Source organism: Haliaeetus albicilla, chromosome 16 (genome assembly GCF_947461875.1).
Source record: "Haliaeetus albicilla chromosome 16, bHalAlb1.1, whole genome shotgun sequence".
Lineage (NCBI taxonomy): Eukaryota > Metazoa > Chordata > Aves > Accipitriformes > Accipitridae > Haliaeetus > Haliaeetus albicilla.
In genome coordinates, this window is record NC_091498.1 from 4,909,080 (window position 1) to 4,922,644 (window position 13,565).

Consider the following 13,565-nt stretch of genomic DNA (forward strand, 5'->3'; position numbering starts at 1 on the left):
GGAGGCTGGGTCTGATGCTTATTTCTGCTTTTGCACTTTTCCTGAGGGCGCCTTCTACCTGGCAGCTCCGGGGCCTGACTCTTCCAGCTTCTGGTCTTTGGAAGGGCAACAGGGAGAAGTTCGCTGCCAAGGTTTGCGTGGTGGATCTGCACAAGGTAGGTGTGAGGGGTGAAGGTTCCTGCCTGGAGGAGCTTCGCCGGAGCAGAAGGCCCTGCTGTGAAACAAACCCAGGCCCTTCTACGCCGCACGAAGCCGCTGAAGTCCTGGGGCGGGGTGGGGGGATGAAGCCCGAAGCTCGGCTCTCCGTGGGTGTGGAGAGCAGCGAGCCAACGCTTCGTCAAGCAGCAGCCGCGGGGCTGTGGGCTCTCCGCCCGGGCTGGCCGGCCAGGTGGGTGAGCCCCGGGGCCCTTCCAGCCCGGATTCCCCCTCCCCAAAACGGGGAGGGCCCGGGGGAGGGGGCGCTGGGCCCGCCAGGCCGCGAGGGAGCCTGCCCGCTCCCGCTTCCTGGTTACCGGCCGTGCCCGGAAGCGGGCGCGGTCTCCAGGAAGTGACGTAAACGCGGCGGGCAGGGGGGCGGGCCCCCGTGATGGCGGAAGCGGAGGCCAAGATGAAGCAGTTCAATGGCAGCGGGGCCGGGCTGGACGCCGAGCGCGGCCGTTTCCCCTACTGCGTGGTGTGGACCCCCATCCCCGTCCTGACGTGAGTGCTGGGCCCTGCGCTCCCGGCCGGCCCCGGGGGCGGGCGGCCCGGCTGAGGCCTGGGCCCGCGCCTCCCTACCGGGGAAGGGCCAGGGCCGGGGCCCCCCTTGCCTCCCCCGGGTCCGGCTGCCCGGTCCGCTTCGGCGTGCCCGGGTGCTCAGCCAGCTGCGGAGCTGGCGGGGAGCCTGGCCTGCCTTGGGGTAAGCGGGTGTAGGCCCGCTTTGGGGCAGGCAGACCGGGGTAACTGGCTGCCTGGCCTGCTCCGGGGTGGCCTCGCTTCGGGGTGCTCGGCCTGCTTTGGGGTGACTGGGTGCCAGGCTGCTTTGGGGCCCGTGTAGGATTCTGTCCTTGGGGTAGGGCTCTCCTCTCCCTGCAGCGAGGGCGTGTGTGGGGAAGGCTTTGCAGTAGAGCGGGCTTGTCTCTGCAGGAGCCGGAGTGGAGGGGATCCAATGAAACGTGGGAAGGCTTTCATGTTTTTGGAGCAAAGGTTTGGCTCCAGGGATCTTAGACCACCTTATGCCTTGAGGAGAGCCCCTGCGCTTCACTTGTAATGAGTTAGAAGTGGATTTGCCTTCCCAGTCTTGTCAGCCAAGCGTAAGCAGGCTCTGAGGAGAACTTCTGAGTTTTACTCTGGTCGTGGGAAAATGAAAAGCTGTAAAATGTGGGTTTGGGGGTAGTCTGGGAACACAAAGGCTTATTTTTATGCCTTCCTCTTCCCCTCCGTTTCAAATCAGGTGGTAATGTTTACTGAGCCAGAGCTGAAAGTCAGGTAGAAGATGTGGTGTGGTCCGTGCCAGGATTGGGAATGGCACTGCAACTCTCCTCGGTGAGGAGAAGCTGTAGCTTTGCTGTTGCTGTTTCGCATACAGCTACAAACCAGCTTTGTTTTTTACTTTTTTTCTTTTTTGATTGCTTAAAATTCCCACCTTAGTCTTTTCCTGGAGGATTTTCCAAAGGTTTTAACCTTCTTATCTCCTGCTGGGACTGATGAAGAGAACTGTCCTGCTGCCAAAGTCACTGGGCATCTGTATTTCTTGTGGGTTCATTCCCTGATGAACAGTGGCATTTTCCTGTTGATTTTGTTTTGCAGCAGAAATCTCAGCGTTGTTATTTGGCAAAATCTCTCGTTAGACTGCATAATAGCTCTGCTTTCTTTCTCTGACATTTCCTGTCATCCTTGGATTTGGAGGCTTGAAAGCTAGTCAGTGCTGAGAGGAGAATTAAAAAAAAAAGGAAGAACTACATAGACCTTTGAAGGTGGTAATGCTGTGACAGCGTTATATTCAGCCCTACCTTCTGGCTGATATAACATTGCACAGATAGCCAAACTGTCTGGCTGCTTTCTTTCGCACCAGATAGGAACATGCAGAGGGTAAGCGATGCAAGTGCAGACCATCAAACTTCGCAGAGTCCTTTCTCTGTCGTAGGGTTCTGTTATCAACAGGAGTTATATGATCGTTATAACCTCAGCTGCACTTGTTGGCATGTATGGCTTGTTGTTCCTCATAACATCCAACCGCCTCAGTCCCTTTTTATTTTGATAGTTTTAGGATCTCTCTGATTGAGCCATGACTTGTGAATCTGTTGCTCTTTAGTCCTGCTGTAATCTCTTCTGAAATATTAGTCGCTGCGCGCAGTCCCTCAGGAGAGAGGTCAGCAAACCTGAGAATGCCAGAGGATGTGGGAGAGAGCTGTAACTTGGCCTGAAGTATTTACTTCTAAGTGATGATGATGGAAAGGGGTTGGGATATAGATCTGCTGCTCCCTGGGCCATAAGTATCTAAGAGGGAGGAGAAGGTCTCTGAAACAATGGGATTGTTTAGGGGAGGGAATGCTCTTCCTGGAGCCAGGAGCCCCATTTTCTGTCTGGGGTGCTTAAATCTAGTTTGCTGTGAAAAGCTGTAGCATAGATAGGAAGATGGGCAAGTTGACCTTATTTTCAGTTCTTGAAGTGGAAAGTCCAGTTTTATCTCAAGGCAGTTTCTCCTGGATCTAACATTTTTACTTGGGTACACAAATGGGTTTGTTCTGCGAGACTGTGGCTTGCCCTTCCCTGGCCAGGGATGTGTGTAGCGCAGGCCTTCGGAGTCTTGCGCTCTCCATAACTGCTGCTACTCATGCTAAAATCGTGGAGTCTGACTGCCCCACAGATGAGCTGACTCTAGATCTGCTTGTCAGCACAGCTTTGGGTATTCCCTGTGTGTTTTTCTTTTGCTTGTACCTCTTCTTCATCCTTACGGGTCTTTGCCTGGCTCTGGCTCACCTGCTTTCATCTCTCAGCTGCGTATAACATGTTAACTGTGCCTGTCTATCCCATGCTATGCAGCTGGTTGTACGGCCGCTCCAGCAATCTCCTGGCAGCATGTTGCACGCACTCGGTATGATCGGGGGGCAAATATCTCAGCCTGATGGTTCGCTTGTTACCTCGGTAGATGGCTCTTCCCGATCATTGGCCACATGGGTATCTGCACGTCGACTGGAGTCATTCGGGACTTCGCAGGGCCGTACTTTGTCTCAGTAAGTAGATGATGGATCCAGGTGCTGAAGCAGAATCTCTGCTTGGTCTGCTTCTCACCTTTGCTGGTGACTTTTGAGCCATCCCCTGTCTTTTACAGCTCAAAGTTCTGCAAAGTAATGGCTGTAGATGTTTCTGAAGATCACAGATCTTTGCTATTCCTCTGTGGGCTGCTGTCCAGTGGAGATCGTTTGAGGGATATGATGGGTAGTGGCTAGTTTGGTTTGGTGGAAGGGAAAAAATCCTTAGTAGTTCAGGTTCGTAGTTAGGAATTTTGGACCTAAATTCTCTTATAGTAGTCTAATTCTGAGTAGCAAAAGTTGCTTTCCAACTTCCTCAACATGCCTGTTATTATCATGCTGCTAGCATCAGGTATGTGCCAGTCTTCTAAACTGCTTTATAGTCTGGTGGATTTTGAAAGTAAGGGAGTTTAATTAAAACTTTTAGTACATTGGGACATTTACAACTTTGAGTTAACGAAGTCTTAACAGTTTAAAAAAAAAGAAAAAAAAAGAGGGGGAACAAGGTACTTATACCATATAGCTAGATGGTGTCACCGTGTATAGAGTATAAATATACTCGTGCCCAGAACAGGACTATGAAAACAATTGAAATCTAAATCCAGACACACAAATAAGATTGGTGTCTCGAGACTGCTGAGGCAATGTGACAGTTTTATCACTAAGCGATCGCGGGCTGTGAGGCCTTCCAGCAAGAGGCATGTCATGAATATTGCACGGGGTTATCCTCTTGAGACGTTTTTCCTTTTTTGTAGGAAGACAACATGGCATTTGGGAAGCCAGTGAAGTAAGTGCTCTTGTTAGTTTTTATTAAACTAACCAACTGACCTGCAGATGTCCTTTAATTCATGGAGACAGACATGCTATAATATTGCTTTTCTTGTTGTTCAGATGCCCTAATTCAAGTGGATGGCTACTGTGTCTCTGCTTTTCAAGAAACCACGTTAAATTAAATCTTTTTAGAAGCGTGACAGCAATGTAATGGTATTAATAACTAGAGCTGTATGGAGCCTTTATTAAAAAAAAAAAGAGAGAGAGAAAAGAAAAGGCTAAAACATCTTAAGATAACAACAATTCTTCCAAGTAAATACTGCCTGCGCTGTACTAATGAACTGTCATCACTCACATCCTGTTAATGATTTTCTGGGGGGAGGAGGAGAGGTGCCTGGGTTTTGTGTATCTGTCAGATCAGGTTTACGTTTTGAATGGCCGAAGGTTCCATATTATGGGATGCGAAAGCAGTTCAGAGTTTTGTCTGTGCCCCTGAGGTCTGCAGTTTCTCTCTCTGGGGTGCTGTTGGGCTGAGGGTGCTGAGCAGTAGTTTCTGCTGCCCTCTGCAGCATACGCTTGTCTTGAAGAGCTCAGTTCCATGGACTCCAGAGGCAGTGGATTTCTCCAAGTCCTTTAGGCATCTTCCTGCTGGGAAGAGCAAGAAGTTGTGAAGGTGCAGCAGTAGTGCAAAGGGATCTGTTCTCATCCTTCTAGGTACTGGAAACTGGATCCAAGCAAAGTATACTCCACCGGTCCCAATGCTTGGGACACAGCTGTACATGATGCTTCGGAGGAGTACAAGCACCGAATGGTACGGCTCCGACACTGATGTCCTGTCTGTGTGTGGAGGAATATCTCCCCAGTGTTTGGGTCCTTGCTGCAGGGGTGGGACCTGTGGCTCTGCACCAGCGCAGGGTACAGAACTGGGGAGCCTCAAGAACAGAATTTCTAATCTGGTGCCCCTTTTTCTGTTCCAGCACAACCTTTGCTGTGATAACTGCCATTCTCATGTGGCTCTGGCCTTAAACTTGATGAGATACGATAACAGCACCTCCTGGAACATGGTGAAACTCTGCTTCTTCTCACTCCTGTATGGGAAGTATGTAAGGTGAGGTGAGGAGCAGTCTAGATTCAGCAGGCAAAGGGGCTCTGTTTCTTTTGTTCTTCCTCGCCTTCCAAAGCTTCAGATTGTCCCATGGAGAAGGGAGAAACATCTCCCCCAGAACATGTGGGTGTATGTTGCTGGTAGGTGGTACTGTCGCTGCCTGCCGCCTGTTCTTAGGAAAAGGACCAAGAGTGCTTGGTGGGTTGCACTAGATGCTGCTCCCAAAATACTGTGTCTGGCATCTAATTTAGGGTGCCTGGAATTTGGGAAATGCTAGCTAAAGCAAATCTCACTCTGTTGTCTTTTGGCTGGGTTAGGTCAGAACATAAGGTCACAGAATGGCTTGTCTCCAAGGATTACTGGTTTCTCTTCCCTCTCTTGAATCTTGTTTACATAAAAACTAGTCAGATTTTCAACTGCGTGGAGCTTCCAACTTGAGTGGAGAGGGAAACCCCAAGCTTTCCTTACTAGAAAGGGCGCTTAATCTCCATTTCAGCTCCTTGTGCCTGAAAAGGAGATTCTGCAAGGACTGCCCTGCATGAAGCTTTTGAGTTGGTCCACTTCTGTTGGGTCTTCCCTGTTCTGGAGAAGCTTCTCTACCAGCTTTTAGGCAAGTGTAGTCCCTGCTGTCTTGGTTAAATATGCCAGCAGTCTGAATAACGAGGCCTGTGGTAATGGGGTTTCATTTTGTTGTAGTCTCCTGTCACCACTCCTGTCTGTTCAGATATGAAACGTGCTAGTCTTTGACCTGAATTTAAGCTGGAAGGAGAGTCCAGCCCTGTTGTTCATGATATAGTTATTTGTGGATCTGATTTAGTCTCAATTTCTAACACTGACTGAATCTCCAGGATGTGATGTGTGGCAGTGTCAGCAACGGATAAGAAAGTCAGAAGGGCATCTGTCTCCCTCTGATTTCTCCAGTTATTGTCACATCCTTCTCTCCCTTTTGTCTTTCTCTGCTGATTTCTTACCTTTGAACCCTTCCCCTTTTTTCCGTTTTGCAGCATAGGGGGATTTGTGAAGACCTGGCTTCCCTTTGTCCTCTTGTTGGGGGTGATCGTGACCGTTGTTCTCACACTTCATTTGCGGTGATGGCAGCTGTGAACTCCCCATTCCATGGGCACTCGAAGAAAGAAACTGTGACTGATCCAGCGAGATGGAGGCATGGGACTCTGGGAGGAGTTTTCCAGGGAAGGTGGCAGCTCCACTCCATTGTAACAGCTCGTCTTTGTTTCCTGGAACTGGCTTCTTTTCCTTCAGTTTTTGTTCTGTCGATGGTGTCTCCCAGTGTCAGGGGTTCTGAAGGCTCCTGCTCTCTCCTTGAATATGGTCCCTTTCTGCAATTTGGTAGGTAGAAATGCAATCAGGAAAGGAGAGGCGTGGGCACCTTTGCTTTCAGTGCCAAGTAAAGTCACAAGGCAAAACCTGCCTCCTGGTTCAGGAGCACAAGCAGATACACCTTGTAAGGCTCTCTCTGATCACCTGGTTTCTTCCTCTTGGCAGACTTCATCAGATGCTTCCTCAGATTTCCTGAGTCTCCAAGAAGGAGTTGTTTCCCTGTTGCATGACTCTCCTGTAGCACATGTTTCAAAGTGGAGGTGTGGGGTTCCTCCTGAGGGTGTAGAGTGCCACAGCACTCACTGATGGTCTCCCCAGTAGTGACAGAAAGGTGTTGACAGTGGGACACTCCTCTGAGGAGACATGCAGAGGAACGCTCTGTGGCAGGGCAAATTCATCTGGTCCTGCTGGTGAGCCCAGAAAGGCAGGAAAGTCGATCGTCTGACTTGGGTATGGCTCATGGCAGTCTGCACACTTTCAATAGCCTGTTGCACAGCTGGGAGTCTACTGCTAAGTCCCTTTCAGCTTGTGCCAGAGAAAACAGCTTCCCTCCTTCTCCCTGTGCTCTGAATATCTAAAATTGTCATTACACTTCTCGTGAGCCACTTACTTTCCTTTGATCCCTAGTACTTTGTGTGTCGCAGCCTACCTGAGCTTGCAGAGGTGCCGGTAGGAGCAGGTACATGTTTCTGGGGCAGAAGGCTTAGCGTAGGGTTTTGAAAGCATCCATGAGAGCAGCACCTGAGACCTGAGCTTAGTGGGGCCATCAGAGATTAAAAGAAAAGGTGAAGGGACTGGAAGGCATCCATGTTCTGGTTGGGCTTTGCAGCAGCAAACTGGGTCATTGGCTTTCTTGCGACTGGTTCCTGGATGGTGAACGAGAAGGTCTGTTTACCTCCTTGGCATGCTTTGAAGAGCACACCTGGGTAAAAATGCTTTGCAGGACTGGCTTTGACGCGAGAAATGCTAGTCTGGCAGCGTTGTGGGGCTGATGGCCCTTTTGAGCCCTGGATGGGCCAGGATGGGTAGTAGAGGGATAGATTGTTCTTGAGTGCTAGGCAGGAAGTGAATTTGGACGTGACCCAGAGCCTCTTCCAGGGGAAGAGGTCCAGGTCTGTGTTTGTGGAGGCTCTGGCCTGCAGATGCTGCTTTCTGTGGGGCTCTGAGCCAAGTGGCTTTTTAAAAAAAAAGTGTGGCTGAAGGGTTATGTGCAGTTGAGCAGATCCCCTCTGACTGCAGAGGAAGGAGAATAGCTTTTTCACTCATGCCTTGAAAGGCCAGCTCTTTACTCCACTACCTGATGGATTTCAACCTCGAGCAGTGCTTATGGCCAGCAAGAAAGCTCTTCTCCACTGCCTGCCATCTCTGTGGCTTCCTCTGACTGCTGTCACCCTGCTGGCCCTCAGACCTGTCCTTGTGTGCCTCATCTGCTTCCATCTCCCCAGCTCCTCTAGCCATATGGGAAGTTCGGGGACTTCTCTTGGGCTTCTCAATTTCTGCATTTCCTCCTTTTCCTCGGTCACTTTTAAGTAGCCCCTTTAACCTCTCCCTTCTCCCTAGCACCCAGTTGTCTGTGTCTCATCTGGTGCTGGCCTTTCTGGGCTGGGTGGAGGTGTGCAGACCTCAGCACCCTTCCCTGTCTACCTGGAACTAAAATAGTCGTCGGTGTCTGCTCTGTACAGTCATTTCAAGCCTGTGTGGAGAGTGAGCTGGAGGGTGCTGGGCCTGGGGCTGATTAGAAAGCCAAGATCTTGATCAAGGAGAACCTTACAATGAAAGGATGGTGTCTTACAGAGCTACCCTGTGTCGCTGCGGTTTCCACCCAGCTAGCCTGCTGGCTAACGTGCCCTAGGACAAGCTAGTTGAACAGGAGAGATTAGTCCTTTGCCTCTGTTTTTAATTTAAGTATGATTTCTCAGAGTGACCCACCAAGGATGTGCTCGGAGTCCCTGGCCCCAGGGCTGAAGCCAACCTGTCTTACGCAGTAGCAATAACCTAGAGACTCTTAGGCCTGTCTCACATGTTGATTCAGTGTTTTATAGATAAGCTATACAAGCATTGCCAAAGCTGAGACTTCGAGTTGTCGGGGGAGGCCGGGATTGGGGCTGCTGGCCACAGTCCCCGCTCCTGGGACTTCTGAAAACATGTTGAGTGCCATTCCCCACTGTGAAAATCCTTGTCGTTTGCTCCTAACGCTTTTTACCAGATCTGGGTTTCGAATGGAGGCTTATCGAGCAGCAGCAAATGGACCTCGTAGTGGGTTGGAGTGCTGACTGCCTGGGAATGAAGGCGGTGCTTTGCCCAAGTCCTGGCTGAACAGCCGATCCGCTTCCACCGACGGAGATAGAGGATGGCTCTGGGCATTCGAAGGAAATGTGGCTAATGGGAGAGCAAGACTCAAAGCTGAGGTACTGCAGAGCCAGCCCGCACATCCGTGCTGGACACACAAAGCTGTCTGTACTCACACAATGAAGGATGGTGCCCGCAGAGGTCGGATGCTGGGGGAGGCGGGTGGGCTGGTCGGGTTTACGGTTTTCCTACGCTGCGGTAGTGTCAACCCAACGCTGCAGGAGTGTGGAGAAATGCCGGCGGTGCTCGGCGTGGCTGCGGTTGTGCAGGGAGTGGGCTGCTTCCTCTTGGCGTGGGAGGTGGCAGAAGAGGTGGGTGGGTAAGGAATATCCTCTCCTTGCAGCTTCCTTCATCTCACTGCTGGCATCTTTGCAGTACCCCCTTCGACTAGCCACATTAAAGGTTCACCCTGTCCTTCACCTTCCAGATGCCAGTTTTATGCTCCCCTCTTTTCCCCTTTGCACATGCTTATGCTGCAGAGCTCCGTGGCTTTGCCATTGCTCTCCAGCGAGGGGCGAGCCCTCTGTACCCTCATCCTTTGTTCTCTTTATCTCTGTGGGACACTGGATTACTTTGTAAATATTTAAACTCTGCTTCTGTGGTTTCATAATCCTGACAGTAGGGGAAATAAACTTATTTCTGTGGATGTCTCCAAGTGCTGCATCTCTTGTAGTCAAGACTCCTTCCTTCTTCCAGCCGGGAGCAGAGTTGGTATTCCCCCCTGCCTGGCTGAGCTCTGGCCCCTCTCCTGGCCCAAGGCAGAGTGTCTGGCTGCCTGCACAAGCCAGGCCCTGAAGCTCCCATGCCTTTTACTTTATGAATTTGCCCTTTGCTCTGCTCCAGGGCAAAACTCACAGCCCTGTTTTCAGACCTGCTGTCGGGAAGAGGTGTTTGGGGGCAGGAGGAACCCAATTGCCACAGCATGGGAAACATTTGCAGGCTTTAATCCCAGGTCTCTCAAAGCCAGGGACCTGCCGAGGGTCTTTGTTATATATGGGAGGAGAAGAAAGGGCTCTGCCTGCTCTTGCTCTGTGCTGGTCTCTAAGCCTCTGCCTGGTCAGCAGAGCCCTGTGTGGCCCTGGGCAGGGGGGAGCCGAGCGCTCTGGGGAAGAGGATGCTTTTTTAGAAGATAAGCCCCCGCTTGCAGGTTGATCCCCTTTAGCTGTAAATAGCTTCCCCTTCCCTTAAGTCTCTTAACTTCTCTGTTTTCTTGGAGGCTGGGGCCACTGGCCTCCTGGCTCCTTTTCCCTTGCCAGCACAGAGCCCCCTATCTTCCATTTACCCTGCAAGCTGTTGGGGAGGGGACGTGTGCAGGGCCTGGGGCTGCCGGGAGTTATAGAGGAGCGGAGAGCAGAGTGGGATGCGAAGAGCCGGCCTCGTTTTCCCCTCTCCCAGCAGGATACAGCTGCCTGAACTGGGAGCAAGGGAAGCTGGGCCTCTGAGTGCTGTAACGAGTGCTAATGCAGCAGCCGATTTTCCGTTACATCTGATATCCAGAGGCCAGAGCTGCGCCGTGGGGAAAGTAGACCAGCCTTAAAATTAGGTTGTGTACAAGGCCCGGGGATTTAACGGCACAGCCATCTTACAAAACACCACCTGGATCCTCTCCTGCTCAGCCCCTCGATCCAAACCACGCTGCTCCTGCGGCTGTGTTAACTCCAGCCCCTGCTTTGGCTCCAGGGCTGTGAAACAGCAGCGGTGGGGATGGCAGGCAGCCTCTGAGGGGTTTATCCTGCTCACGTCTGTCACTGGAGCACGAGGTGAGGATGCAAAACCCACCAGGAACACGGTCTGCCTGGCGTGCACGGCTCTGTACTGCTGTAACCGTCCTGCTGGGTCCCTGCTTGCCTCCCAAGCGTGGCAAGATTTTTCTAACCCACTTCTGCTGCCTGGGGAGCTGCAGGGAATCTGGCTGGAGGTGCGTGGGAGCTGAGCCGCACGGTTTGGGTCATGGTATTTGGGGATTATATGGAAGCAGCCGGTCTGAATGTGCCAAGACAGTCACACTCGGGCGCCCGGGGTGCTCACAGATCTCCGGCTGTCACAGGAGGCTGGACCCTGCAAGCCCTGCTCCTCTCATTTTTCTCTTCTACCTCTCAGCGTGGTCAGCCCAGCCCCAGGAGGGACGGAGGCTGCGGGAAGCCAGGGAGGCCACAAAGCAGAGTGGCTGGATCCGTCCCAACCTGCCAAATGACCTAAACCAAATCATCAGAGGGACCTCACTGCCTCCCACCCCTCTGCCTTCGCCCAGGATGGCCGAGCGTGACCGATCCACCCCAGCAGCCATGGTGTGGGGGCTTCTTCAGCGTGGGGAGCGGGGCTGGGGGTCCCTGACCTCTCCATGGGGTCGGGGAAGCAGATGCCCCATCGCCGGCCATGCCAGCGCCGCGGGGCTGGCGTGGAGCCGCCTTTGAAGCGGGGTCACTTTGCTGCAGCTGGTCGGAGGCGAGGGGGCCCCATTTCTCATTCCCTTAGTGTGTGTGGGGGGCACATCAAAGGGCTCCCTGGGGAGCAATATCAAATTGCACTTAAGCATTTGCACGGTGGAAGCTTTTGAAAACGCCAGTGGTGGTGGCTGGGCTGCCTGCAGCTGTGGTGCCTCCGAGGCTGCAGCTCCCTCCTCATCCTCAGCCACCCCATCATCCCTGTTGTTTCCCAGGCAGGGGAGGGGAAGGGGGTGCAAGACCCAGTGCTGGGGCTCTTGATGCCTACGTCTTCCCGGACAGGCCTTGCACATCATCCCCAGCCAGAGCCGAAAGTGGAAAAGCCACGAGGTTCCTGCTCTATTGCCAGGATTAAAAATTAAAAATGAGGAGGGGGCTGCAAGCAAGCAGATCCCCAGCCTGTGGGAGCTGGGGTCCATCCCCACATGCCCAGGGAGCGCTCGAGCGGCACATCAAAGGCACCAGGAGGGCAGAGGGCATGGGGAGCCAAGTCCCTGGCGGGGGGGAATGGGGCCAGATGGCTCCATCCCTGGGGGGGAGGACGTAGGGATGTAAAAGCAATGGCAGAAAGGGAAGGGGGGCGAGTTGGGGCTGGGGGAGGCTGCCGAGGCTGTGTGTCTGTGGGGCAGCTTTGGGATGTGAAACCCCCTCTCTGGTTTGCAGAGATGTTTGTGTTCTGCGGCTGGTGCCCGTGGGGGGATTTAGCATCTCCTGCATCCACCACCTGCGTGGGCTCCGTGGATGCACAAAGGCCTGCCTTCCCCTCCTGGGTCCCCGGGGGAGGGACCCCCATCCCTCCCGGCCTTCTCCCCACCACCGTGCGGGGTCAACACCTCCTTGTCAGGGAGACATGGGCTGGAGGGGCCGCTCCAGGGTCCCCATCCCTCCAGAGATGCTCTTGGCAGCTAGTGACCGTGGAGCTCAGCTCCAGCAGGAGCCTTCAAAGCCTGTTTCCCTCAACGCCCCCCCCCAGCCCTGCAGCCCACCCTGGGTGCCCTCAGCTGGTGGTCCCACAGGTGCTGCCCACCCAACCGGGCTGCTGATGCTGCGGGTGCTGCCCCACTCCCCCACCTGCAAACCCACAAGCAGGCGAGATGCTGCCGATGCTCCGGCGCGTGCTCCCTGCCTCGGTTTCCCCCCGGGAGAGCCAGGCTTGCCTGCGCCTCCTGAAGAACGAGTCCTTGGCGGAGGGAGCAGGGCTGGGGAGCAGGACAGGACTTGCTCCTCACCCCCACTCCCTCCCCGCTGCCCAAACGCCCAGCACAGAAATGAGGCAGAACCTGTTCTGTGCACCCACGGGGATGCTGCCAGCACCCAGCTCTGAGCTGCCAGCACCCAGCTCCGAGCACCCGGCACCCAGGAGACAGAAGGGGGGTTTTCTCCCTCCGATGCTGTTTCGGGAGGTGGCTGGAGCCGGGCTGCAGGCCACCGCGGCTGCCTGGCTCGCTCCAGGGTCTCTGCAAGGAAAACCATCCCTGAGGGCTGATCCAGCGCCTTGCTCGCCTTGTGCTGGTGGCCAGGGTGTTCCCCGGTGTCACCGGTTGACGCAGCCTCCGGCCACGGTTGTCCTGGGCTGAGGGAGGCACCGAGGGAGGCTCTGCTCCACGGGCACTGCAGTGCTGCAGCGGCTACAGCTGAGACCCAGCAAACTCACTACGCCTCTGGGTCACCAGGGATGGCGTGGGGGGACACACTGCAGCATGTGACCCATTGCTCCCCCACGCCTCCGGCCGTGGGGTTTAGCTCTGTGTGTGCTGTGCTCGAGGCTTCCCCGAGCTGCCTGCCCGTGGCCCCGAGGAGGGGCACTGCCCCACTGAGCAAGCCCATCACCGGGGTGTCAGGTACTGTCTGTCCATCCATCTCCAGAGATCCAGGAGCAGGGGACGGATCCTGCCACATCCTTTCCTGTCCCAGTCTCAGCCAATAAACATTTCTTGCTCTGGATGTTGCTGGTACAAAGGGTCCAGGACACACAGAAGGGGATCAGTGCCCACCCTGGGCGACCCAGAGCTGAGCCACCAGCCTACGAGCACCCCTGCAGGGACACGACCGTCCCTGAGCCATCCCCTTCCACCCCCCGCAGAGACCTGGCCACGCTCGCTGCATTTCCAGAGCATCCATAGCAGGGACCTCGTCCACCTAGGGCCTCTCCCCACCGGAGCTGAGCAGAGATCACCGTATGAGGGGAGGAAGGGGAGGGCAGCCGGCAGACAGACAGACAGAGCTGTTGTTAAAGTCTCATTTCCTTAGAAACCACACTAAAAATAATCCCCTTTTCTTGCGGTCCTGTGCTCAGCATGTGCTACCAGGCTGCTGCCGCTGCAC

The 13,565-nt window shown here is 54.0% G+C and overlaps 1 protein-coding gene across 2 annotated transcripts; it reads left to right on the forward strand.

The window, feature by feature from the left end:
• The first annotated feature begins 548 nt into the window (after positions 1 to 548).
• Positions 549 to 9,459, forward strand: TMEM222 (transmembrane protein 222). 2 transcript variants are annotated; one of them, XM_069803244.1, is made up of 6 exons: positions 549 to 699; positions 3,131 to 3,215; positions 3,989 to 4,020; positions 4,719 to 4,815; positions 4,982 to 5,117; positions 6,114 to 9,459. In XM_069803244.1, exons 1-5 carry the CDS (start codon positions 587 to 589, stop codon positions 5,114 to 5,116), a joined length of 462 nt encoding a protein of 153 aa, XP_069659345.1. In that variant the 5' UTR covers positions 549 to 586; the 3' UTR covers position 5,117; positions 6,114 to 9,459. The 2 variants fall into 2 exon arrangements, with proteins under 2 accessions (XP_069659345.1, XP_069659344.1); XM_069803243.1 differs by having other exon boundaries at positions 550 to 699; positions 4,982 to 5,112.
• The last annotated feature ends 4,106 nt before the right edge of the window (positions 9,460 to 13,565 follow it).